Below are 27,791 nucleotides of genomic sequence, written 5' to 3' on the forward strand. Positions count from 1 at the left end.
TAGCTCCAGCCAGTCAGGATAAACTCTATGGTGAACCTGTAGAAATTGCAGAGAATCCTGGCATCCATGTTGAGCCTCCGCAGCCTGTGGAGGAAGAAGAGCCGCTGTCTGGCCGTCTTCCTGATGGAGTCTGTGTGGTGGGTCCAGGTCAGGTTCACTGATGTGGACCCCGAGGAAGCTGCTGAAGCTCTGGGACTGTTGTCGTATTTTGTGTATGCTTCAACTTGGCTTTAATTTTGATGGTTGTTGCCGGAAGTCCTGCATTTGACTCGGGAGCGCGCGCGCACACACACAGACGCAGTGTGTGTATTTGAAATGAGGAGAGAGCTCAAACACAGCGTGGATATGAAAGCATCGCTAACTTGGCGGGTCCTGGTGTGACGGGGTGTCCGGGTCCTGCGCTCCGTGCAGCGGACACACTAGAGTCGGGTCGCCGGAGGCAGTGGGAGTCAATGAACGCGTTGTTTGGAGCCGTTGAACAAAGAGCGCTTGTTCCTCTGCCATTGTTACCGAGCGGAGCTTCTCTCCCGGAGCTGGCTTCACTCTGTGAAACTAACACAACTACTCCTGAGGGAGCGTGTTCTTTAAAAGCAGGTATGGAAACGTGTCTTTTTAAAACCCATTGTAGTTGAATATATCCACACAAGCGGCTAACACTTTGACTACCGGCTGAATGGGTTTGAAACGATGTTAGCGGTAAGTTCATGAAAGGCTGATATTCACAGAAAACTAGGGTCCTGAGCAGGCTGCATGTCCGTAAACTCCACATACATGTACTATACACCATTTAATGTGAAACTATGGACATCTGTATTGTGTTTAGCTCGGTGTGGAGTATAAAAGCAGATAGCTAGCTCTAACTATTCCTCTGTAAACCAGTCAACTTCATTCAAAGCTCTGCAGCCATTAAAGTCTTAATATTATTTCTTGGTATGACTGAATCAGTCGTTTCTACTTCAATAGGCTCAGTACTAAGCTGATGTGTCTCCATCCACAGCCCACTCTCTAAGTCCTGGTATCTGGTACCAGTGTGTCCTCCCTGTCATTCACTAATCTGCCAGTGCACTCTTTCTTATTAAGACTAACAGAGAAGGGATAAGAAAACATGTCAGATGTACTGTGACGCATTGAGAGCAACTCTTAACAACGCACATCTTAAATACGCTGTCGCCCAAAAGCTACAGCGTATCTAAGATTGGCTACTGCGTGTTTGAAATTGGCTTTGCGTGTATTCAAATTTTGCTACTGGTATACTTAAAATTGGCAACTGGCATAAAGATTGGCTACTGGCTTATTTGACATTGGCTATTGACGTATTTAAAATGGCTGTATATAAAATTGTCTACTGCCGTATTTAAAATGTTGTTATTTGGGCATTTAGAATATGTTGCTGGTGTATTTTAAGTTGGCTTTTGGCATATTTAAAATTGGTTACCAGTTTAAATAAGATTGGCTAATGGTGAACATGGTCTTGAGTCGCATTTAAAAAAGTCCCGGTCCATATCAACTCTCAGGATTTGTTTTACTTTAATAGTTAAAGTAATACAAATGTTTTATCCATTTTATGATACATGTTCTGCTAAATTCAAAGTGGCTCTCAAAGTGTCAGATTAAAACCTGCCATATTCCACATATAGTGACTGTGACAGTGTGAACCTTTGTGAAAACACTGGGAAATATCTAACTGGTGCATTATTACTCATGGCTGTTACTTGGGGCCAGGTACCAGGACTCTGTGTCCATTACATGTTTAGTTCACTTTGCTGCTTGTGTTGACAGGTGAGGGAAGGCCTGTGCACCAGTCATGACCTCTGGGAATGGGAAAACTAACAGCAGCCAACATAATGGAGAGCGCAAACCAGCCCAGGCCCTGGTCACGTCCCAGATCCTCACCCATCTGATAGAAGGCTTTGTTATCCAGGAGGGTGCTGAGCCTTTCCCGGTAAGTACTGGATCTCTGCATGTTTGTATCCTTTGGGGTTTATGTTCTCTCTGTATGTTGCTCAAAAACCCGCTGTAGTTATTTTCATCTGAATACTTCCATAAAGTATGGCACCAAAGAAACTAAGACTAATACTTGAGCCTGACTTGTGAAATCTGCCGATATGAGCCATTCATGAATGAATGAATACTAATGTTATTTTACAGAGTTATCAATTCGGAAGTTTTATTTGAAAGAATATATGTTTTTTTAATTTATTCAAGCATCCCAGTTTATATATTGGGTTTTAGTTTCAAGTATTATTTGTCATATGTAAATTAACACAGGGTCAACAGCACAGTGACATTTGTTGGACAAGGACAGGTCAGCTCAGCAGTTAAAAAACCTAACATGAAAAAAGTGAAATACCATTCACTGTGTTTGTGCAAAAAGAGCCTGTAAGAAAAAATAAATAAGCAAAATTTGCTGAACTGACTCAGACATCTCGTCAGTGCTGCCATCTTACAGCACAACCGCATCTCTTTTATAAAGTGCCTGAGAGACTGATTGACCAGGATGATTGAGAGGTCAATCTTGACAAGGTTTAGTGGAAGGTGGCGTCCCTTTATCCATGTGGATATGTTTTGAGACCATGACTGTGGGGTCATCTTGTAGGAGTTACGGGTGTAGTTGAGTTTCATCTGCACTGATGAGAAGCCACCCAAGTAGATACCTGGACTCAAGGTTGAGATGTATATTCAAATTGAGAGGGAATCCTAGCACCAACCCTTTAGGCACTCCTGTGGATGTGATAAGGATGCTTCTTCATGCCATGACACATTAAAGAAACACCAAGTGATGTGGGTTTCAAACCAAGAAAGCTCTTTGCCTGAACTGACCATATATATGAGAGAGTGCAGATAGCAGGATGGGGCTGCTTGCTAAACTGATCTGCAGCTCCAGCTGCTTTAGGGTTGCATTTAATTAAAGGGTTTACTAGAACAGGTTAACATACTGTGTTATCAAAATGAACGTGCCTATTTTGGTATGAAACGCTTTGTTTTAGCTTTTGGCCCACCGTGGGGTGGGACTCCCTATGCTGCTGACTAGTCGTCGTATCTTTGCAGAACTTTCACATATGGCACAGTACAGGATAGGACAATCCTGAAGGCAAAAATATGGGCACTTGAAAGCATGACTGATCTTGATCACACAAACAAACAAGAAGCCAGAGCACATGTTCATCTTTCTGCAAGTGTTCTGGTAATTTGCAGCACTATCAGCTGCTTTAGTAATGTTTTATTTTCTGTCTGCAGGTGGAACATCCATCGTTCTCTATTGAAAGCCTAAGGAGAAACACAGCGGACTCAAAGATGGACAATCTCTCTCCAAAGGGTAAAGTCCTTGGACTAGTAGAACAGCATAATTACTTATTTCACAGTATAGTATATACAGAGAGGTGCAGTCCACATTTCTCTTGTGCGTGTGTGAATACAATACTATACAAAACATGATGTTGTCTCAAGGCTGCACCTTCTCCCAGTATCAGGATATCTGGTATTTCTTTGGTTGGTTCATCATATTCAAGTGTATAGTTGTAATTACAAGACTAGCATAGGTTGGGTGCCAAGACCAATCCATAGTTTTCCAACACATAAAGGTATCTCAGATGTCCTCTCTAGAAATGTCTTCTGGGGGATTCTAAGGCATTCCCACACTAGATAGAATATAATATTTCTTCGGTGTGTCCTTGGCCTGCTCTGAGGTCGGATGACATATTCATTTCACTGGTCTTTTAACGGCGAGAGTCAGCGTGTTCAGACTACATTTGAATGTGGGTCATTGGTGTATTTTATCATGTATTAGTAAAGCTAACTCTTGATTATGAAAATGTTATTGCAATTATATTACACCTCATTATGTCGGTGTGTCTATAATATATATATGTTACTTGTTCTCATTGGAAATTTAATTTGTTTCATCACTCTTTCATTATTAATCTAAAGAATTGAGATGTTCGAAACATCTTCATGATGATCAAGTGAACTGTGAGGACGATGTTTGCAAGTTCGATTTTAAGGACTTACTCATAAACAGATGGATTTGAAGAAGTTCGAAAGAAACAAAAATCCGGACTCTTTACATCACCCTTTTAAAGCGGAAGTAAATGGTAAATGGATTTGTATTTATATAGCGCTTTTCTAGTCTGATGATGACCACTCAAAGCGCTTTACAGTACAGTTTCAAATTCACCCATTCACACACACATTCATACAGTGCATCTACTTGCAGCACTTTGTTATTCTATGGGGGGCCATTCAGGGTTCAGCATCTTGCCCAAGGACACTTCGGCATGCAGATGGTTCAGACTGGGGCTCGAACCGCCGACCTTCAGGTTGGAGGACGACCACTCTACCCCCTCAGCCACAGCCGCCACAGTACACTGTTGTTGTTGATTGTGTGTCCAGCTTACTGTGTGTTTTGACTTTTTTCACTCAGAGTTAAAGTCCCAGCAGGAGCCTATGCTAACCTGTGAGCTGTGTGGCAGGGTGGATTTTGCCTACATCTTCAAAAGGTCTAAGAGGTTCTGCTCTACCGTGTGTGCCAAACGGTAAGGAGGACAACAAAGACATTACCATCTTTTCTTTTGCTACATTTCCGCTATTCTCCGCCTGTGGTAGAAATAAGGGATGTTCTGATCAAGTTTGATAGTCGCCAACTTAGAAAAATAATCAATAATGCTGTGCTGCTCACCATGTTAACTTCATTTGTAGTTACAACGTGGGATGCACAAAGAGAGTGGGTCTCTTTCCAAACCGCAAAACCACCCTAGGGAACATGAAGAAACAAAGAGAACAGAACGGACAACACAAAATCTCCAGTTTAGAATCTAAAAAGAAGGTGAGACAGTTTTTGTAATGTAATGTATAATATAAGGAGAAATTATGTCCTCTGTATGGACCACCTGCACCTTTTTAAAATTATTTCAGCACCGGTCTAATACAGGTTGTCCTCTGTATCTGATCTTTAGGCCACCTCTACATCGGATCATGTCAGAGGCAAACATTTAAGTCAAATTTGTATGACTCCACCCTGGCTATACCCTTGCCTCTTAAACGATATATCTCAGGAACACCTCTAGGGAATCCTTTCAGCTTCAGTACAAACTGCCACTTGGACTCAAAAATGAACTGGTTAGATTTTGGTGGTCGAAGGTTAAAGGTCAAGGTCATGGTGACCTCACAAAAACCTTTTCTGCCTTGTGAATGTGTTATCTTCAAAAAATGCTTTGAGGAATTAAATGATTCCAGAAATCTGTCTGTATGTGGAATGCATATCTCGAGAACCCTTCATATTATCAGCTTCTCACCTGGAATGTGTATTGTAAATGGCCCAAGGAAGTGCAATGTTGCATTTGATACGATTTGGACATGTGGTATGTTAAATATTAATCAACTTTGAATATACAGACAACCAGCACCCTGTATCAGCAGAGCCTGGGAATCATCAACGTAAGCGATATTGTCGATCAAAACAAGAGTGTGTTCACGACAGACGACTCTACAGCTCACGGTTCTGTTTACAGACTCGAGCTTCACCGAACTTTGAATAAAGGTTGAACAGCTGTTTGTGCAGCAGCGCTGGCTTCAGGGTTCTGGGGATTGAGTTCCACAGCTGGTCTTTAGTTGCCACGACTCAATTTCTGCAGGGTCATTTTACAGCTTCAGAAAGAATGCTGATGGATGCAGCTTTCTTTCTGCTCACATAGATTTGGGTGGTCAAGGGTCTCAGGGACCTCACAAAACATGTTTTAGCCTCTATCTCAAGTCTGTCTATAGGAAATGTCTTCAAATTTTGAGCAGTGGTCACTTGGACTCTAGGATGAAGTGATTATATTTCAGGGGTCAAAGTTTACTGTGACCTCATATTAGAGTGGAAGGAAAATGTATGTAGACTGAAATTGTACTGGATAGTGGAGGCAAACAACCACTGTGTGGTATTTCAAGTTTCCTCTTGTTGTGAAGTGCTGTATTAAATCCCTCTGACTCTCTGTGCAGAAGCCTGCTGCTACTCTGTCCACTGGTCACTCTGTTCGACCTGCGCCAGGAGAGTCCAGCCAATGTTCAGACTTGTCTTGCTACAAAAAAACATCACCTCCCCTGTCAGCCACCCAGCGGGTGCCTGAGGTGCAAGGCTCTGAGCTGCCCCTGCTGCCACACAGCTTCCTGCCCAGTGTTCCCGACCAGTGGAACATTGAGGACGTCTACGAGTTCATCTCCTCTCGACCAGGTGGGCGCTACCTCAGCTGTCACAGGGCTACTTTAGGCTACATCCAAAACTCAGCTACCTTGAGTTACATGAGATTTCTGGATTAGTATTTTTTCTGTAATCGCCTAACTGGTTTGAAGTGGATGAGACGGTGGAAGAGACAGTGAATGTTAGAATCAAAAATAGAAAATTGTTTGCTGATGTTTGCACGTAACTTTATAACTATTCAGGGCTGTAACATGTCTGACAGTCAATTTGATGGCAAATAAAAGCCAAGTAGTTGGAAGAAGGTGAAAGCTGTGAGTCACGTTGAAGCAGGGCTAGCTTGCATATGGTGATTTCCTGGAGCCACGATATACCAGTGTCAACTCGATTTATATCTATCTAACTAATCCCATTGGAGAACTTTCATGTGTCTGTTTTTGTCCAACTCTCACTGTGAAAGACACAAAGAGGGAGAGGTTTTCCATGAGGGTCCACTTTATCAAAATCTCTGTAATTGAAATTGGGGCATGACTTGGATGTTAGGGAGTTATGTGGTGGTGATAGATGAGAATGTTTCAGTCTATATTAGGTGGTGTTATTATGTGGTTACAGCTGCGCATGACACTAGACAAACCTTTTCTGTGCTCAATACATCAGTAAATATGTAAAATCTAAAAAAAATTGCAAAACTGTTGTTAACTTAGCCCAAATGATGATGATACGGTGGACAGAATATTGCGTTTGCAGTAATTTTATATATATTTAAGTTTATTTTAGTCAAATCAATTTTCAGATTTTTCCAATGCTGACAATCAGAGATGTACTATCTGGTTGTCTATACCACTGATGGTTGTTTTATTTTGGTTTTCTTTGTGACAATTGGTTAACAAATCACTAATGGGTTTAATGTGTCTCCTCCCAGCTTAGTACATGACATTGGCCTGCCCACTCAGAGGTTAAAGGACATTTCTGATTTCCGATACAAGATCTGATTCAAGATCTGTATCTTTATTCCTTTCATTAATACGAATCTTCAAACACTGATACATTTTGTGATTCTATTAGCAACCATGGAAGTAAGGAAGGAAAAATGATGTAGATGGACATCATGCTGATGATACTGAGACATGAATCCAGTGGGGTTTGTGTGCATGGCCGTGGTGTAAACTGACTGTTGTTGGGTTGTGGCTGCAGGTTGTCTGGAGATTGCTGAGGAGTTCCGCTCACAGGAGATCGATGGACAGGCTCTGCTGCTGCTGAAGGAGGATCATCTCATGGCAACCATGAACATCAAACTGGGCCCTGCACTCAAGATCTTTGCAGAGATTAGCATGCTCAAAGACTCATAGCCTACTCCATGCACACGCACAGACGTACACAGCTCTGGACAATGTGCTCAGGATCCCACACGCTAACTACCTGAGTTGAGTTCAGGTTCTGGGTCGGAGTTGTTTGTTGGGTTGTTTTGTCAAGGCCTGCTGAGCACAAGGACACTAGCTTGAAAGGGTGGACTGACCTTTTACACTGATGACTTCACCCTGGCACTCCATCAAGTTCACTAAACTGTGACAAGAACAGGGTTTCATTGAGTACGTGATTCTTTCTTGTTAAGTATTCCTGTGCTCCTGCTGGAGACATTTAAGGTTAGCACCTGATTTGTTCTGGTATTTTCCACAGATGCACTGCTGCGGTCTCTTTGAACTCTGGACAGTTCATTCACTAAGTTGCTCATAGAAAAGACTACCGGGATACTATTGAAAATACAGACTACCTGCTTAAAGTGATACATCTTGTTTGCTTCTCAAAAGGTGGGTAAGATGACAGGCATGCAAGTGCAAGGTTAACAAAAACATTTACATTTTTTACTCTGAACAAAGTAAAAAGCTGACGCCCTTTGACCCATCACACTTTCATATAGAACCAAAGTATTTTAACACTTCTCAGTGTTTCAAATTATTTTGTATTTGTGACCACTGCCACAATGTTAACACTGACTGCCAAATATAGATTTTTTTTCTTTAAATTTAATGTCATATAGTTCAGTCTTATTTCACATAAAGCTGTGCGCAGAGCATTCCGTCAGTATCTTCTTGTCTCATGCTCTCTCTCACTCAACAAAATTGACCCAGCTGTATTGTCAGACAGGGTAAAAACAACATTATTTAGTGATAATGAACAGAAAAGTTCATGGGAGAAGTCAGATCTAATCACAGCTGTCACAGAATACCTTCAAATGTCAAGAGGGAAGTAAAGAACCTGGAGCTTTCCACTTGTGATCGGATCACCTGAGACCGATGTAAGTGTGAACAGGGCCAATGTTTTTATTCAGCAATATTGTGGCAGTATATCTTCCAGCCACCAGTGGCAGCACTGAGGTCAGCGGTGCTGAGCAGCTCCCCAGTCAGTGAGAGAAACCTGAATCTTACTTAGTGTGTGTTGTTTTCTATTTGATTGTTTAATGAGGTGCTCAGTGACTAAACAGTGTCAAGACTGTGTTTAGCACAGCGACTGGAGGCAGAGGGACCCTGACTAACCCCAACAGCAGTTGGAAAAAAGGACATCAAACAACTACAACACTGAATAATGACCCTGACACAGATCTGCAGATTGAGCCCCTTAGTGCTGTGTGTAAACAGAATTAACCACTCGGTACAGCGTTATCTCTGCTTCCAGTCCTTGTGATAAGCTAGACTAACGATGTCTGCACTGGGCACCCAGAAATGAAGCCTACGAGAAGGTTGGTTGGTTAGCAAATTCACCTCAGGAGTATTTCCCTCAATACAGCACCATCAGAAAATGCCTTGATTGGTCAGTTACTCAGTTTATTCTGGTCAAGAAGTAACTGAAGAATCACTCGGCTGAACACCGATCATGATTATTTGAATTTGTTTTTTGACAACGACTCAAATATTCCTCATCTAACAAAAAAATTATGTTTCATAGTCGAGGATGAATTATACTTCTGTTTCACTGTGCCTCTGTACGGAGACACCATACACATATGAAAAGAAATGTGACCACAACTGTTTTCATTAAACATTTCATTCATATCTTAATAGATAAGTTATTCTACGTTTTATCCAAGGGATCTGTTCATTCATTTAAGCCACTTGTATATTCATGTATGTATTGATAGAATGTATATTTGTATCAGCCATTTGAATGCAGATTACCTTTTGACTCTAATATGTCAAGCTCTCTGTCAGAACAAGTGAACTTGGATAAACTTAAATTTTCTTCTTCTTCCACAATGATCAGGAGTCTATGCACACGGAAACAGGCTGCCATAAGTGCCTGTGATGACATGTTGACGCAGAAGTATAATTCAGACTTGAAAAACAAGACCGCTGTGGATTGTTTGGAGTTCACTTTTATAAAACGTTTACCAAAGTCAAGTGAATATTACTGCTGAATTGGTGTCTTGAATAAAAGTGTTAAGCTGAGGTGGCCATTTGTGAGCCACAGTAATGTTGGACAGGGTTCTTACCACAGATGACAGACGATGCTTGAAAAGTTGTTGTCTGAAGTTTGTCATATTTCATTTAAATCTGCATCGAATTCATCAGGATCATAAGAACAGAGACCCATTTCATTTTAGATACCATCATTACTTAGTAATGTTATTAAAACAATTCCAAGATCTGTTTGACATGTGTGAACATAGTATTTGTTTGTTTAAACTATGTTATTTTGGAATCAATCCAGTTTTTTTAGTGGGAGCTGGACTGTAACAGTACTGGGGCCATGACTGTGAAAAATATTAACCTAAAACTAAAGGTGTCATGGAAACGAGATGTTTGGTGTGGTTAGTGATAGACACTCTTTTTGTCATTCTAAAGTTTATTTTTTTCACCTTTTTTTACAGAAATCCAGATTATTTTGATTAAAAAATAAAACCATTAGACATTGGTCTGCCTGCTTCCACTTTCAAAGTTAAACTATATTTGTCCATCAATGTTTTAATCGATAAGACCCTATAGAGGACAGGAGCATTACACCAGTGATGTCCCCTTTACATTAGTAATCAGAACACCATACACATAGTTCTCAGACAACATAATCATACATTCCTTCACAATAATGTGATTTATTTTCCAGAAAAAAAATCAATTTGACAAAATCATACACCAAACCTATCAAGTACAATCTATTCCTATAATGCCTCTGGCCATGAGCTCAATAAATTAACTTCTTACTTAATTTCTTCATTAAGGCAGACTCAGTAGTTTACAGATTAATCAGATAACCCACAGACAAAAAAGCTGAACAACCCCCAGTTATCCACAATCAGAAATCACATCAAATCAAATCATTAACTGACATGCCAGTGATTTCAATGGACAAAAGAAATTCTAACACAATTTCTATTTCTTATTAATATTTACCAATTGTACCCGCGTAACTTCGAAATAACTCAACGTTTTACAATATAAATGGTGTAGTTTTAATCCAGAGGGACAGCCAATATGTGGGAACTAATGCAGTTAAACTTTCTAGCCATTTTCCTGCCTGTATCGCAGCCAGTGATGTCACAGCAGATGTGTTGTGGAGGACTTAACACCCACTGTAACTTCACTGATAAGTACACAAGTGCAACAGGCTTGAATGTTTGAACCATAAATGGATTAATGTATCAAGTCAATGCTCAGCCTTACGGCCAATTTGTGGTACTCATATCCTGCCCACTCTTTGTATTATTTCCTTATTATTAATGTTTTCATAAGCATGTTGGGTTATGTGATTTGTAACCCAGCACGTCATGTTGGGTTATGTGATTTGTAACCCAGCATGTCATGTTGGGTTATGCAAAGTATCACTGACACAGTTTCAACAGTCAAGAAGTATGGGCAGTCAGACAGTTTTCAGTGAATGCTTAGCAAAGATATTTGTGTTCTTGGGCGTTAAATTAATTAACTTCCCAAGACAAAAGTAAGAGAGGAAGGAGAAACTCGATCTGTACACTGATGTTTCGTGATGTTTGGTTCACCTGGGGGTTTGTTTCCAGCCTCAGATCATCTGACTTCTGAAGCGGCGTCACCTGTTGGACTTCCGTTTACATAACCAAGGATATCCCTTTGGTCTTTACAGTATTATTTTAACCAATAAAATGTACAGACATTTAAAAAACAAAGCTGTAATAAATCGGCTTCCCTTGTCTGGCTAATCAAGCTTCTGCCAGTGGAGAATAGTGTTTGTGGAAGAGCTGTTCCAAAGCTGTTTTGTTCCTTTTGGGGATTTAGTGATGAGTGAAGTCATCTAGAAAAATACTTTCATATAATTGATGACAGGGAAAATTCAATGAACAAGATGTCAGGAAAAAAAATCTAAAGATCTGATTAAATGAGTGTCGAGGCAAAATAACTTTATTACAGAACAAGAGGGCTCACTGACTGTCTTGATGACAAGTTCGCTGACTGGTTTGATGTGTATGCAATTGGCCTTCACAGTCACCACATCTCAACTGAACACCAACGTTCAGCTGGGTTCCATTTAACAGCCTATATATATACTATCCATACCTCTATGTGTAGCAGGTCTCCAGCTAGACGTACTATCTAATGCTGTGCAATTCATATTAAAATTCCATGAGTAGAAACAAACCTGACATACCTTCAATCACAACCAAAGCACTATGTTAGCAGAGGAAAAAAACGTAGGGATCAGCCTTTGAACATCTTTTTCTCTTTTCATGCCATCAACCAACTACAACACACCATGAAGCCACGTCTTGTCTGAACAAATACTTTGGCCTTCAGACTTGTGCAATCTTGTTTACTTCAAACATACTGAATTCTTAAAGGCACTGAAAGCAACCCAGACTGCACCAATGGTCAATAAGGAACAAACAAAAATGTAGGAATTGGTAGGATGTTGCATGCGAGGCACATTGCAACAAACTGAATAGCACTCACAAATTTTTTCCAACCATGTAGGAGAACCTATGGTGACCTTCAGGTAAAGGCCCTCTTGAGAGTCAGTCTCTTTGGAAGTTCTGGGCTGTTGTCAGACAAGCACAGTTCCTGTGAGACTTTCTCCGCCTGACCTCCAAGTACAAACTTCGTAGAAGTCCAGGACTAATTTCATGTGTGAACACTAGGGGTTCCCCCGGTGAATTCACTGCGAACGAGTGGGGGGTGATGACTTTTCTAACCTGCAACAGATGCAATAAAAACCCTTCAAAAAGTAAAACAAATTTCCCGTCAAAAAAGCTGTGTCATACACGTAGAAGACACAGACGAAGATGTTGGCTACACCAACTCTCATCTAAATACGTTGCTGTTGTGAGGGTATCTGTGCAAAGAACCTCCCGCTGCATTGTGCTGGTGTGAAAGGCAAACTGCAGGTAAACTCTGTAGCTAATTGTCTGGATTTCAACCACAGGTGAAGGCTTAAGAGAGCAAACTCCGGAGAGCAGTAAATCTGAGGTCTGTTAAGCCAGCGACAGGTAAACTGCATGCAATCTGTGACTATCAAAGGTGAAATTAGTCAAAATTATTTCAACAAAAAAGTTGTTTCATTTTACCAGCAGTAAACTTTCACCATTCCCAGCCAGAGTTTTACGTTTTCTGGGTTGCATCAACACATTGTTGTCACACAATGATTAACATAGTGCTAATCTACAGGTGTTAGCATACTGACATAGCATAGTAAAGACTACTACTATGTTAACATCATGTTAGCTCGTTAGCAAGCTTAAGTACAGGCTGCTTACAGAGCTGCTAGCTGTTTACCATTTCATATCAAAATGTCTGCCATGAAAAAGGTGTAGGTATAGTTTCCAAGAATTTGGACTAACTGTTGAGTTGCTTTCTTGAAATGCTTTTCAAACATCAGGAAGAGATCTGCTTTCATTGTCATAGTCTATGTTCAATTTGAAACATTTGCTGGTTCCAGTTTCTCAAATATGAATATTGGCTGTTTTTCCATCTTTCCTGATATTAGACTCAATATTCTGAGGGGTTAAAAATATCTAGTTCAGGTTCTGAAGAATTCAGGACATTCAGTTTCATTTTAATCCTACATGAAAGTGTAAAGTCTCAGCATTAACTTGAGGTTTAAAAGAAACAAAAAAGAATATTTTGGGTGTGGAGATACAACCCTTTACAAACATGGAGCCCAAAGTTTAGGGGTTCAAAAGTAATTGGACAAAAACACATTAAACCAATTTTCGTTATTACTTTGATCAAGAAAAATTTTGGTCACAAGGTCACAGCGTGGGATCATGGGAGTTTTGGATTGTTTGCTTACAGTTTTATCTCGATTAGCTTTCCCTTAGTGATCATGGCTCAGGAGGTTTGTCTTGGGAGAATAATCCACTAATGGCCCTTGAAAATCACTGAACACTCAGTAATTTAATGTCAAAAATTATCTTTGGAGGAGCTGCCAGCTGAGCAGTGCCTTGATTGTCGAACCCAGTCCAGGATATTCTACCTCTTTGTTTCTTAGGTTGTTTTTTTAGTATTGTAGTCCTGTTTAATGACGACTTGTGACTGTTCACCCTTTTTATCAGTAGCCTAAATGTTAGTGTGTCACTTCCAGTGGACAGAATCAGCGCTATGTGGGACAGTTGAGGTGTAGGCTTTACGTCAAGAACTGTTCCCGTTCGCTCTCTTCACTGTCCTCTTTCCACCACTTGGAGGTTGATAACTTCTTATTTCATCATGCTGGTCTCTTCATGTGCGTTTGCATGGATTTATGAAGTCTTGTGCTCCCCGGTCAAACTGTATCTTTGACATTTTGGTTATTTTTTAGGAAGTGTCCAAAAAAACCTTTGATATTTGTGACAGATTTTTGCTTTCTTAGACCTCTTTATTTTTTCCTGACTTGCATAGTCGCCTCTTTACTTTTCACACTGACAATAAATCCATCTCAATAACCTGTAGGGTTGACACTGTAACAACAGCGGCCCAAGAAACATTAAGTAAACAAGTGTCTAATTACTTTTGTACCCCAGAAATTTGGGCAAAAGTTAACGCTGAAGCACAGAACCTTAAAAAACAAAACAAATCCAACTGTCAAAATACTTGGTGTAGATTGTACTAGGCCAGTTTTAACCTCCATGCCTCTGCAGCCTCTCACCAGCCGATTTGGAGGAGTATCTCTCCACACATCGCGGGCCCAAACAAAGAAAATGTCAGACCGTTTCAGATTCAGCACCAGCACACCCATGTTAACATCTTGCATGCTGCCAAAGCTTAAGCAGAACCACCGCTGCATGATGTATGTGTGCACAGCACTGCAGCATTCAAGCGGCGCTTGTGGTGTTGCAGCAACCATCCTCACTTTTGCTGGCGACCTGGTGAAGTCAGAAAAGGGGTGAAGGGTTAGAATGATTTATGAGCTGGGAACCTGACTAATAATATCCAACCCATCCACACTGCTTCTCAGGAGAGGAGAATACATAGACATGCTGAGGATGAGAAAAGTGTGAGTGTGCCAGAGAAAGGTGACAGGTCAATAGTGAAGAGCCAAAGCCAACCCATAGATTTCTTGTTAATTTAATTGAGTGGTTCAATATAAAACATCATCAAAAGGCAGGAAGAAAAAGGAATAGCAGAAAAGGTTCCTGAAAAGTGAGCACATGGTCCACGCTGATCAGAAAAGAACGTTTACCCTTCAGCACAATCTGCCCTAACGGTCCATCATGTCAACATGTTTTTTAAAAGGACATCTGTAAACAAGTAATCGTTTCACATGACAACAGACATTAAGGACTGTTAGGTAGCAACACCTCACTACAATGAGTTCCAATTGAGTCTTCTGTCGTTTGCAGGATTAATTTGATTTGGGTTGATCCATGACAACAATCTCACATGAACAGTAAAATGTATTGTAGCTCACAAGGAAACGGACAGGGAGGAAACAAAGCTGCAGGTTATCTAAACCACTTAATTTGGTGGTCAATTGAGTACATGTGAATACTACTCTCTTCCTGCACAGCAACAACTGTGTGCAGACAGTTTGGGTGATAAACTTGAGCCTCTCAGTTTTTCCCAATGTCGTTGTGAGTACTCTATCATTACTGATGGTACTGTTGATCAGACCTATAAAAAGCAAAGTAGATAATCAGGGAAAGGACCATACCAATGTTAAATATAATGTACTATAAATCATGATCATGTGTCTTCACTGCAAACCAGTGATGTAAGCAGATTTAAGGGTTTCCCTGACCATCAGCGAGTCAGTGCTCCCCATTGTGTCAGTTCCAGTGTGAGGGTCAGCATTAAAGCTGCTCTTACCTCTGCCAAAGTCAAAGGTACTATGTGGGGGTTTCTTATAAACAAACTAAAGCTCTGATTTTGCTCTTTAGTACATATTTGTTAAGTTACATCCATGTTTACAGTGGCCCGCAGTCTTCTTTTTCCTGACACCACCAAAAAAATTGTTGCATCCAGTGACTCAATATAAATAAAGACAACATGACTCCCAACAGTAAAGCCAGAACATATGCATTGACCCCCTGGTGGCTGGCTGCAGTCAAAAACCCCAGCCACTCCTTGTTAGCACATCGGAAATGGATCAAACTAAAAAGTACGCCATCCATCCATAAATTATTCTGCTTAGCCTTTAAAGGGGGGGCTGGTGTCAATCCCATCTGACATTGGGCGAGAGGGGGGTACTACAGGTCGCCAGTGAATCACAGGGTCAACACTCACATTTACATCTATGGTCTATTCTGAGTCTCTAATTGTCCTAACCCGATCTGCATGTTTTTGGACTGTGGGAGGAAGCTGGAGAATGTGCAAACTCCACAAGCCCCTGGCTGAACTGGGTCAGGTGTATCAGCAGGACCATGGTGCCATGGAATACTGCACAGACTCTATCTCCACATGATGTCCCCTATACAAGATGGCAGCACCCATATCCAGGGTAATTTAGCTTAATTTTTGTACAGTGGGGGGAAGTGGTGCAATACATTTTTAAACGCAATCTCTGGTTGCATTTAGTTTCAATGTCATGTCCTTGTATGTGAACAAGATGTAGACCCTAACAACATTACTCAACAGATCACCTTCAACGTGCAGCTTTTAACAGTCTTACAACCCTCAGCTTGTTCTGAAAAGTCCCTGTAATATGTGTATTTTTGTGTAAATGGAAAACACTGGTATGTTCCCTTAAGAATGCTCAGACAGGACAATGGGAATGCTGTCACAAAGTGGCATTAACGCGGTAAAATAATCACCTACTGACGTGAAAGAAAAAAATGACTCTTGTGCTTGTTTTTCTTCCATTGCAATCAGCAATTTTTTTACATTCCAAACATGGAACAGATGCTGTGCTAAGGTGATGCCATACATCAGATGGTTCATTGAAACTGTGAAGTCTCTGACTCTGACTGGAGGTTGCTACTCTACTGTCTTCAACTTCGTTCACATTTTTCATTGCTCAATCTTCCTTTTAGAGAACAGCTGTGGTGAAAAACTTTATCAGCCCCACCATTGAACAAGACCTGTGGAATCATGTTTTGTGATAGGGGGAAGGCGAGGTTTGTAAGGCTACTGTGCCAACCCACTCCAAGAGTAAACCACATGAGATAGGAAGTACTCACCGAGAGGGAGAAAGTAAAAACCAAGAAACCAACCAACAGAGAGTGCACTGAGAGAGAGAAAGAAGAATCTTTGCCAACACACGCAATCTCAAAAAAAGAGAAAAAACAAACAAATGGAAAAATATGAGCATAGTAGATCAGTTTGCAGTTTTTTTGTTTCCGTTGCCACAGTTTATACCTTGCTCCTGAAGAGGGGCTTAGCGCCAGGGCCACAGTACTCGTTGTATATGAGCTTGAAGAGGAAAAGATGGAAGAGAGTTATGAGAGAGGCCACGCTGAACCAGAAAAGGAAGGGAAGGCCTGGGTATCTTATGGCCATGTGCTCCTCATGGGCCAGGATGGCCTTAAGGTGGAGGGTGTGGCGCAGGTCTTGCAGGTGGCGCAGGTCTGTGGAGATGTAAAGCAGCGGTGTTATTGGCTGAGTGACCATCACTGGGAAGGTGTGACCTTTGATCTCTGATGTCAGCTCCACAGGCTCATTGAGGCAGCCCGCCTCGCAGGCATACAGCTTTACTGGTTTATCCTGCTGCTTCACTGACACATGAAGAAAAGGCTTCCCCTCCACATCCAGCAGCACTGCCAGGTTGATGAGGTCCTGGTTGTAGTGGATTCCTCTCAAGGCGTAGCTGTTGTGCAGCACGTCTGGATCGGCCTGAAACTGAAGGTGGTTCTCTGTGAACTGAAGGCCACCAAAGCTGAGCACCATGCCCTGCATTGTTCCGTGGGCCCCAGCTGCAATGAGTACCTTGCAGCCTCTCTTCTGCAGAGTCAAGGTCCATAGCGTGACCAGTTGCAGGATCTGGGCTGTACTGCTCACCCGCTCAGGCCACAGGTTCTCTGCATGCATGGTGGCATGGCCACTGAAGCAGTGGTCAGCGTAGTTGAGGCTGGACTCCAGCCGGGCACTCTCCTCGGTGCTCAGCCTACGGTCCAGCAGGGGAGCCATGGAGGATGAGAGGATGTAGTAGAGGGTGGTGTTCACCGTGCGGCTCGATGGCGTGTGGGAGTCTGTGATCTTCCTCATTTCAACACCTGAATGAACGAAGAAGCAAATGCAATGATTTATTACTGTGCGCGTAAGATGATGCAATAAGAAAAAAACACCATCTTAACACATCCTCCACTTACTGGCTTTTCTAGAGCTTTTGGCTATTTTATACAGATACATTGTCCATAAGATTTTTATTGTATACCTTCATTGATGTACTTGGGGAAGGGGATCAATCAATCAATCAATCAAGTTTTATTTGTATAGCCCATATTCACAAATCACAATTCGTCTCATAGGGCTTTAACATGGTGTGACATCCTCTGTCCTTAACCCTCAACAAGAGTAAGGAAAAACTACTAAAAACCTTTTTAACAGGTAAAAATATGTAGAAACCTCAGAGAGAGCCACATGTGAGGGATCCCTCTCCCAGGACGGACAGAAGTGCAATAGATGTCAAGACTCAAGTGTTAAGAAAACATCATCAGGATTAAAGTTTTTAGCAGCATCGATGAGGGTAAACATTTTTTCAATACTATATGTGAAGCAGTCCTGCTGCAATCATAGTCTCTGGTCAGCAGCAAGATCACGATCCAGCATCAGGATGGGATCCACTATAGTCCACAGTTATTGTCCACTGCCGCCAGTTAGAATCCATTATCAGCTGCTGCCTCGGTCGTGGTCCACCATCAGCCGATGCCAGCGCGACAAAGGATCCTCCATTACCACTACGATCAGCAGGCACGATACAGAATCCACCGAACTGGATCCACCATTGCGACCTCTGACGCGCGATCCATAATCATATCCATGGTGCAGCCACAGCTGTGGCCCTGCATTCGCGGGCGCTAAGGCACAGAAACTCCGGGAAAGGGGTCAAGTTAGTAACATGTACTGATGAGATAAGAATTACCTTGATGTGTTAGGGATGGAGAAAAGGAAGGAGAAGCAGGAAAGAGAAGCTCTGTGTGTCTTGTGTCATAAATTCCACTAATTAGCTCTAACTATAAGCTTTATCAAAAAGGAAGGTTTTGAGTCTACTTTTAAACGAACAGAGCGTGTCTGCTTCCCTAACTGAAAGTGAGAGATTATTCCACAGCAGTGGGGCTTGATGGCTAAAAGCTCTGGCTCCTACTCTACTTTTAGAGACTTTAGGGACGATAAGTAAACCTGAATTCTGGGATCGGAGTGCTCTAGTAGGTTGATATGGTATTAACATCTCTTTAAGGTAAAAAGGTGCCATATCATTAAGGGCCTTGAAGGTGAGGAGGAGAATTTTAAATTCTATTCTTGATTTAACAGGAAGCCAGTGTAGCGATGCTAATACTGGGGAAATGTGCTCTCTTTTCTTAGTTCTTGTCAGGACACGTGCTGCGGCATTTTGGACCAGCTGCAGAGTCTTTAACGACTTACTGCTGGAGCCTGATAATAGTGAATTACAGTAGTCCAGTCTCGATGTAACAAAGGCGTGGACTAGTTTTTCTGCATCTTTTTGCAAAAGGACATGTCTGATTTTTGAGATATTACGCAAGTGGAAAAAGGCGGTCCTAGAAATTTGTTTTAAGTGACTATTAAAGGACAAATCAGGATCGAAGATCACTCCCAAGTTCCTGACTGTTTCATTGGAAGCAAGGGCAATGTCATCTAGCGCAGCTATATCATTAGATAATGTTTCTCTAAGGTGTTTAGGGCCGAGTATTATAACCTCAGTTTTATCTGAGTTTAATAAGAGAAAATTGCGGGTCATCCAGGTTTTTATGTCCTTGAGACATGCTCGAAGTTTAGTTAATTGATTACTTTGATCAGGTTTTATTGACAAATATAACTGGGTGTCATCCGCATAACAGTGAAAATTTACCGAGTGTGTCCTGATAATGTTTCCTAGTGGAAGCATATATAATGAGAATAAAATTGGGCCGAGCACAGCCCCCTGTGGAACACCATGGTTAACTTTGGTGCGCACAGATGACTCATCATTAATTTGTATGAATTGGGAGCGATCCGAAAAATATGATTTAAACCAGTTTAGGGCCGTTCCTTTAATGTTAATTAACTGTTTTAGTCTTTGTAATAAAATGTGACGGTCAATTGTGTCGAATGCTGCACTGAGATCTAACAGAACAAGGACAGACACAAGTCCCTGATCTGAAGCTATTAGAAAGTCATTAATGACTTTTGCCAGGGCTGTCTCTGTGCTGTGATTGGTTCTAAACCCAGACTGAAAGTCTCCATATATATTATTTTCCTGGAGAAACTCACACAGCTGATTGGCTACAACTTTTTCTAAGATTTTAGAGAGGAAGGGGAGATTGGATATTGGCCTGTAATTTGCTAAAACCTCTGGGTCTAGGGTGGGTTTTTTGAGTAGGGGTTTGATTACAGCTATTTTAAAAGACTGTGGTACATAACCTGATGATAATGACAGATTTATTGTGTTAAGTAACAAACTATCTATTAGAGGCAGAATTTCTTTAAGTCATTTAGTTGGAATCGGATCTAAGATACAGGTTGTTGGTTTAGAACCTGAGATTATTTTGGTAAACTGATCACGGGTGATCAGAGAGAAGCTGTCTAAGTAATGGGAAGGATTCTCAGCCGTTTCTGAGATCTCTGTTGTTGGGAGGGTATTAGTGCCAATTGAGGGCAGGAGATGGTTGATTTTATTTCTAATAGTTAGAATTTTATCATTAAAAAAGGTCATAAAGATATTGCTACTTAGGGATCGAGGAATACTGGGTTCGGTGGAGGTGTGACTCTCTGTCAGCCTGGCTACAGTGCTGAAGAGAAACCTTGGGTTGTTTTTATTCTCTTCTATTAGTTTTGAATAATAGGCAGCTCTTGCTTTGTGGAGAGCCTTTTTATATTCTTTAACACTACTCTTCCAGTCTAGGAGATTTTCAACACTGTTGCTGGAGCGCCACTTCCTTTCTAATTTTCTTGATATTTGTTTCAACTCATGTGTCTTGGAATTATACCACGGAGCTAATTGACTATGTTTTACACATTTCTTTTTTAGAGGCGCTATTGAGTCTAATGTTAATCGTAACGAGTCTGCAGAGCTATCTACAAGGTGGTCAATCTCAATAGAGCTCTGGTTTTTAAAGAATTTGTTGTTTATGTCGACGGATAATACGGGTTTAAATGTAATCGGAATTATTTCCTTAAATTTAGCTATAGCACTATCAGGTAGACATCTAGAAAATGAGTTTTTTATTAGGGGCATATATTCAGATAATGAAAAATCGAAGGTTATTAAATTATGGTCTGATAGTACTGGATTGCGCGGAAGTACTGTTAAATGTTCAATTTTGACACCGTATGATAATACAAGGTCAAGTGCGTGGTTACAACAATGAGTAGGTTGATGTACACACTGACTAAAACCAATTGAGTCTAGTATTGAAATAAATGCTACGCTCAGGCTATCTTTATTATTGTCAACATGAATATTAAAGTCACCAACAATAATCATTTTATCGGTCTTTAGGACTAGGTTTGATAAAAACTCAGGGAATTCTGTTAGAAATTCAGTATAAGCCCCAGGAGCACGATAAACTACAGCAAATATGATAGGCTGTTGGTGTTTCCTGGATTGACGTGGAAGATTAAGAACAAGACATTCAAATGAGTTGTAGCTGAGTTTAGGTTTAGGATTAATTGATAGACTGGTGTTAAAAATAGCAGCAACTCCACCTCCTCGCCCGAGTTCCCTGGGAACGTGTGAATTTATATGACTGGGGGGAGTAGATTCATTTAAACTGACATATTCATCAGGATGCAGCCACGTCTCAGTAAGGGACAATACATCTATATTGTAGTCTGAGACTAGTTCATTAACTAAAATAGCCTTTGAGGACAGTGATCTTATGTTTAAAAGACCACATTTGAAAGTCTTAGTTTCCTGTGTTGTTCCAGAGGTTGTGTTAATTTGTATAAGATTATTGTGAGTTCTCGCTCTGTTATTGTGTAATTTAAATAATTGAATTGGACGGTAGACAGAGACAGTCTCTATGCGGTTGGGTGACTGATCCAGAGGGAGCGCAGAGAAGTGTTTAGCACTGCAGCTCTGCATCCTGGTCCCAACTCTGGGTTGTCATGTAATAGACTGGGTAATATTCCTAGATAAGAGAGCTGCTCCATCCCAAGTGGGATGAACGCCGTCTCTCCTAACAAGACCAGGTTTACTCCAAAAAGTTTGCCAATTATCTACAAAGCCCACACCGTTTACAGGACACCACCTCGACAGCCAGCGGTTAAAAGACAGCATGCCACTAAACATGTCATCACCTGTTGTGTTAGGGAGAGGGCCAGAGAAAATTACTGTGTCCGACATCGTTTTTGCAAAAGCACACACAGACTCAACATTAACTTTAGTGATCTCCGACATACGAAGCCGGGAGTCGTTGCTGCCGACGTGAATTACGATTTTACTGTATTTGCGATTAGTTTTAGCCAGCAGCTTCAATTTGGATTCGATGTCGCCGGCTCTGGCCCCCGGGATACAATTGACTATGGTCGCTGGTGCTGCTAACCTCATGTTTCGTCAATAACCAGAGTTTGTTTCTCAGCGGGTGCGTCGCTGAGTGGAGAAAATCTATTTGAAACGTGAGCTGGTGGGTCTTTAATCGTGGGCTTTCTAAGGGTAGCACTATGCCCCCTTCGGACCGTCACCCAGCCACCCTGGGCTCCCGGCTGCCCGGGGCAGGTCGAGGGACTGCTAGCTGAAGCTAAACTACGGGCTGAGCTACGTGGCTTCGCTGCGGCTAGCACGGGCCGGCTAACTACAGCTAACGGGGGTTCTAAGCTGAGGAGCCGAGCTTCTAAGTCGCTAAGCCTCGCCTCCATCGCTACCAACATACTACATTTATTACATTTACCACTACTGTTAATGGAGGCGGAGGAGTAAGTAAACATGAGACACTCGGAGCAAGAGAGAGCGGTGGAGCGAGAGGGAGAGAGAGAACACATCGCTGCTAAAACTACGAGGGTGAGATTTAAACAGAACACAGACTCACAAAGCACCAGAGTGTAGGGGCTGGTATGTGAGGGTGCTTAACTATATACCGGTGATTTTAGCCGTAGTAGAACAGAAAGACAGTTGTGTTTTAGCGGAGGAGCTAATTCAGATAGCGACTACACCACCCATGGCAATAACAGGAAGTGACGCAGCACGCTTACCGTAATGACGTCCGTCTCCGTCAGTCCCTTCAACTAACACAGCCCAATGTGTTGATGATTTGATTTAATCGATCTGTGAATTCTGAGTATGATCTTGTCAGCAGACCCCTCAACTATTAACAAATGAACACGACTTCAACAACACAGATCTTTTACATGACTCTGTATCTACAGTCATTAGAGGCCTCTCCTTTTTTGTGAACAGCAAACTCCCTATATGTGTTTCTTTAAATCTGTAATAAGTAGGGGTGGGAATTGGCAAAAATGTGACGATTCAATAGTATTGCGATATTTGGGCCACGATTCAATATTATTGCGATTCTTAACATATTGCGATACAGCAACTATTGCGATTCGATTCTGCGATATATTGCGATTCATGTCCCCCATATTATTCAAAGGCATTACAAAAAATGAGGAAAATAAGACTGCTCCACTTCAAATGTCACATTTAATTCTGTGAAGACCATTGTTTTCTACACATTAACTGAAGTGCAAAAACTAAGAAAGGGTAGTGCAAAAACGTTGTCCTTGAACATTCAGGACACAGGACCTTTGTAATTATTTTCTGAATAGGAGACCTCTCACATGAACGCTGAGCTTAAAATTATTTAAATACAATACAATAACATAAAGCAGACATAATAGAGTAACATAAACCTGAGAATAATCATATAAATAAGAGTAGCTTAGAGCTTCAATCAAATTGAGAAAAATAAACAAAAATGTGTACTACTAGAGTCGTCCAGTTGACTGCAAGGTCATGACCCAAAATGTTAAATTCATTTGGGAATATTGGCCTTTTTGTTCAGAAAAATGAGTTGGTCAACATGCTCAGATGTTAAAGTGCTCTTCTGGGCCGTTACTATATCTCCTGCGCCGTTACTATATCTCCTGCAGTGGAGAAACCCTTTCAGCAGACACACTAGTGCCTGGAATGCTCAGGTATCTTTTAAACTCTGAACTCTCCTCGTCATGCTTTGCCAGCCAGAGGCTGTTATATATATAATTAAATATTGCAAAAATTGTAAATAAATTATTAAAAATGGAAAAAAATTGCAATTATTTGTGCTACTGTATTCATATAGTCTCTAACACATTTGAATGTTATATATTGACCATAGCAATTGAATGGTTTGTGTTAGGTTTTTTAAACTCTAGAGCGAAACAAACAAACAAATTAAACTTCTTGTACAGGTCCTTATAAGTCATGATTACTGTTGGTGTTTATTCTTAATGTGTAAAGTGACTGCTGGCCAGCGTGGAAAAGGGGGGATGACCAGTTTTGATACATTTGTGGTTAATTTCCCAGCCCTAGTCGATGGAGATAATTAGTCTTGCAGGTGTCTGTAATTTTCTGTGTATTTGTGTGTGTGGTGCAATGAACCAGATTCTGAGTCTGACAGGTTGACGGGGTAAATGTGAGATTCTTGGTTTCTGTTGCATTTTCTTCATTACCAGTAATAAGTAAAAGTATTGTGTGATAATCATCAACATTCATACATGGTAAACTGTGGCACTGGGTTACCACTAAAATCCTATTCAGGACTGAGGTGAATAAAATCGGGGAAGAAAATACTACAGATATAAATATTACAATACAACACTAAAAAGACTGAAGGACATTTTGGATTGACATTTTTTTTATATCTTGTGACAAACTACTGTGACCTCATCCCTGGAGAGCAACAAACGATTTCTTTCAAAAATACAAAAAGGTTACTGTGCTGTATTAATCAGGTTTATATGTTTGCCAAATGACTTGGCCTTGAGTCAGAACTGTGGAGTTAGAGGCAGGAAGTAACATATTAATTCTGCTGCTGAGATCTCGTGTTTTTGTTTAAAGCACACAGATTCGTATTGAAACTTATAAAAAAGCAACCAAGTGAAATCCTCCTTTGTCAATGGACCATCAAAACCACTATACAGTTATCACCATGCCTGCTGAGGATACCATCCCATACAGAGCCAGTCATAAAATTGGTAATATTCCCTTTAAGTCTGTCTCAACAGGAAGAGTGTGCATGTGCTAAAAGCCAATTACAATAATCAAAGATATTTTGGGCTTTGGTTTCCGACTCGTTGCTGAGATCAGTATTTATCTGATATAACATCACATCACTAATTCTTCTTGTTGAACAGCACTTAGTGATTAGTGAATGTTCAGGCACATGCAATATAGTGGATAGTGTATTCGAAGAAATTCAACATGTGTGGAATGAATCAGAATTCTAAGCTAAATGTTTATTCTATTGAGGTGGCAATGAGCCTCTACATAGCAGTGGCCATTCTTAATTTCTGCTCCTTCCAGACTTTGATGCTGCCATTTTGTCTCTGCTTCTAAAAAAAGGAAGATATTTTGTAATTTTACCACTTGACCCATGTTTGACCATATTGGAATCAATAAGAGCTGAAATCAATTAGCAGAATTGGACCAGTCTTTCTAAAAAAGTTTAAACTTTGTTCACACACACTATCTTAGAAACCTAAGATATGTTCCATGTTTCTCATATTGCAAACTCTGCATGTTAAATTTCATTAAGATCTTTGATGGTGCGGCCCAAAAGTGTGACCTGTGAACAATATGATCACAGGATTTAATAGAACAGAAACACTAGAGATAATGTCCAGTTATTAGGTTGTGTCAGGCTGACGATAAACTGTAAATGGTCAGAAGAATTTTATTGAGTGTATGGCAATTTTCGGGGGGGTGGGGGGGTAGTTTGTTTGATGATTGACAAATGAACATGTGATGCAGATAAACACGTAGAGGGTTTGTCAGACAGAAGACTATATGTAGTTAATGTTTGATGAGCTCAGTTTGATTGAAAAGTTCATTTATAATCAAGAGAAATATTGAACAATGTGAACAATATATTCATAAAAAGACATCAAATCTTTAGTATATATTTCTCTTTGTGTTGTTCTGAGCTGAACTGATAGAACAAGAGTAAAATCATCAACACTGTCAGGTGTTCTGTGACAATCACAGAATCTTAGATGAATAAAATTCTCTTTTCTGTAAGAATATCTGCTGCTCTCTCATGTTTCTCACTTTACTGTCCCTGTCAGGATCATGCAGGAATGAGGAGTCGTTTTCCAGTGATCAGATTGGTCAGTAGTAGATGGGCTGTTGCCAGGATTTTATTTGATCCTTTAAACCGTTTTACAGGCTTTTTGATTGCCCTTCCACACATTTCAGGCAAGTTTGAAGTATTTCACATTGTCTGAACATTTTTGATTTTTCTACCACAATCGTCTCATTATAGCATGGTAATATACTTTAGTAGTGTGTAGTATGTAGGGTTCGTAATAGATGGATTAGAATCTAATGGAACTTCAGTGTGGCCCTTTAAAGCACAGCACCAGCTGCTGCTACTGCTTCAGCTCACCTGAAATGAAGAGATCCATCCACGCTTGCTGGTGATCTACAACCAGCTCATCCACACTGGCTCTAAGCAGCTCCCCCAGTTCCTTTTTGGCTCCTTCTCTGAGGCTGATGAAGGTCTCCTCCAGCTTGGAGGGCTCGATCGGCTCTGAGGTCCACACCACTGACACAATGTTGTCTGTGAACTCTGACTTAGCAGGGACTTGAATCCTGCTGTTCAGCTTCTTGGTGACCACCACCACCAGAACCATGTGATTATTCTCCACAGGCACTTTGCCAGAGGAGAGCAGTATTTCCTTGTCCTCCAGTTTCTCCACACTGGTGGAGAACTTGCTACCGTAGGAGGGATTGTCAGAGGAAACGTCCAGGGAGGTGGGCCTGTCAGACAGGTTGTTGATGTGGATTCGCTGAAGATAGACGTTGGGTCTGCTTCTGTGGGCGATGAACTCCTCTCTGATGCTGACACAGTCCCGGGATGACTGCAGGGAGGCACAGCGCACCGACAGCACGGAACCTTTCCGGAACCACAGCATGCTGGCCTGAGCCTCGGCCCGCTTCCCCTCCAGGTGCACGCCGACTCTCGGTGAATATTCAGTTGGGTGGACCGGGGCTGAGCCGGGCTGCGAGGACGACGCCACCCACAGTTTGTTAGAGTCAATGTCAATCAAAATGTGGCCGTTACCTGATACAAACGGCGTGTCAAGTTGTTCCTGAGGTGTGCTGTATAGTCCCTCTCCTCGGTCTACGAGCGACTTCCACCGGTGGATTTCCGCCTGTAGACACTGTCCTGCCGCCCCGCCAGGCATGGTCGAGCTGCTGAAGAACCTCCACCTGCGCTCCGCTCCCAGGTACCAGTAGAATATGAGGAAGAGCAGCAGTCCTATCAGCAGTCTTCTCGCCCAGCTGCTTGACAACAAGCCCGGTAGCCCCTTTAGTCTCTGCTGGAGCCACATTTTGTGTTAGAATGATGGATGCCCAGCCACGAGTGGAAACGCTACCCACGGGGTGTAAATGTCAGGGTGTCACATTGAATTCGTCTCCCGCTCACAACATGTTCCGGGCTCAAAGCTGACAAACTGGCTTCGCTAGCATCCGGGTAGGTTAGCTTAGCTAGGTGGCTAGGGCCGTGAAGGAAAGCTGTCGGAAATCAACTGTTATTTCTCGCATCGTGGTTGCAGTCCTCTCACTCGCCGGGTGTGTATGACCGTCAGCACAGGGTCACATCTCAGCGAGTTTCGTTGCTGACTTTGCCTTCAGCTTGGAGAAAGCCACCTGTCGCTCCTCGCTGCAGCGACTGACACTTCTGGTCATATCTGTGCTTCTGGTATCATGTCACAAGTGTCGTAAAGCAAACCTGCACAGCTGTGACCGGAAATGTCGCAAACACCAGTTTGGGTTTCTGAGTACATAGTTTTATTGAATAATGTGTATTTGAGTAGAAAAATACACTGCATGAAAATAAAAACCCAGCACTTTTTTGTATTAAGTCAAACTATGTCTTCAAGCACTTTGA

At 41.5% G+C, this 27,791-nt stretch overlaps 2 protein-coding genes across 4 annotated transcripts; one reads left to right on the forward strand and one right to left on the reverse strand.

The window, feature by feature from the left end:
• The first annotated feature begins 560 nt into the window (after positions 1 to 560).
• On the forward strand, positions 561 to 7,524 carry phc2a (polyhomeotic homolog 2a (Drosophila)). The gene is made up of 7 exons (XM_061074686.1): positions 561 to 594; positions 1,780 to 1,942; positions 3,238 to 3,316; positions 4,421 to 4,532; positions 4,696 to 4,822; positions 5,980 to 6,211; positions 7,370 to 7,524. The coding sequence occupies exons 2-7, from the start codon at positions 1,805 to 1,807 to the stop codon at positions 7,522 to 7,524; spliced, it is 843 nt and encodes a 280-aa protein (XP_060930669.1). The 5' UTR covers positions 561 to 594; positions 1,780 to 1,804.
• A 2,714-nt stretch (positions 7,525 to 10,238) lies between these two features.
• On the reverse strand, positions 10,239 to 27,593 carry kiaa2013 (KIAA2013 ortholog). 3 transcript variants are annotated; one of them, XM_061073979.1, is made up of 4 exons: positions 26,283 to 27,593; positions 16,903 to 17,756; positions 16,725 to 16,811; positions 10,239 to 14,471 (listed from the first exon to the last, which is right to left on the reverse strand). In XM_061073979.1, exons 1-4 carry the CDS (start codon positions 27,229 to 27,231, stop codon positions 14,421 to 14,423), a joined length of 1,941 nt encoding a protein of 646 aa, XP_060929962.1. In that variant the 5' UTR covers positions 27,232 to 27,593; the 3' UTR covers positions 10,239 to 14,420. The 3 variants fall into 3 exon arrangements, with proteins under 3 accessions (XP_060929962.1, XP_060929964.1, XP_060929961.1); XM_061073981.1 differs by lacking the exon at positions 16,725 to 16,811; XM_061073978.1 differs by having other exon boundaries at positions 10,239 to 16,811.
• Between the last annotated feature and the right edge of the window lie 198 nt (positions 27,594 to 27,791).

Source organism: Limanda limanda, chromosome 7 (assembly GCF_963576545.1).
Source record: "Limanda limanda chromosome 7, fLimLim1.1, whole genome shotgun sequence".
Taxonomy (NCBI): Eukaryota; Metazoa; Chordata; class Actinopteri; order Pleuronectiformes; family Pleuronectidae; genus Limanda; species Limanda limanda.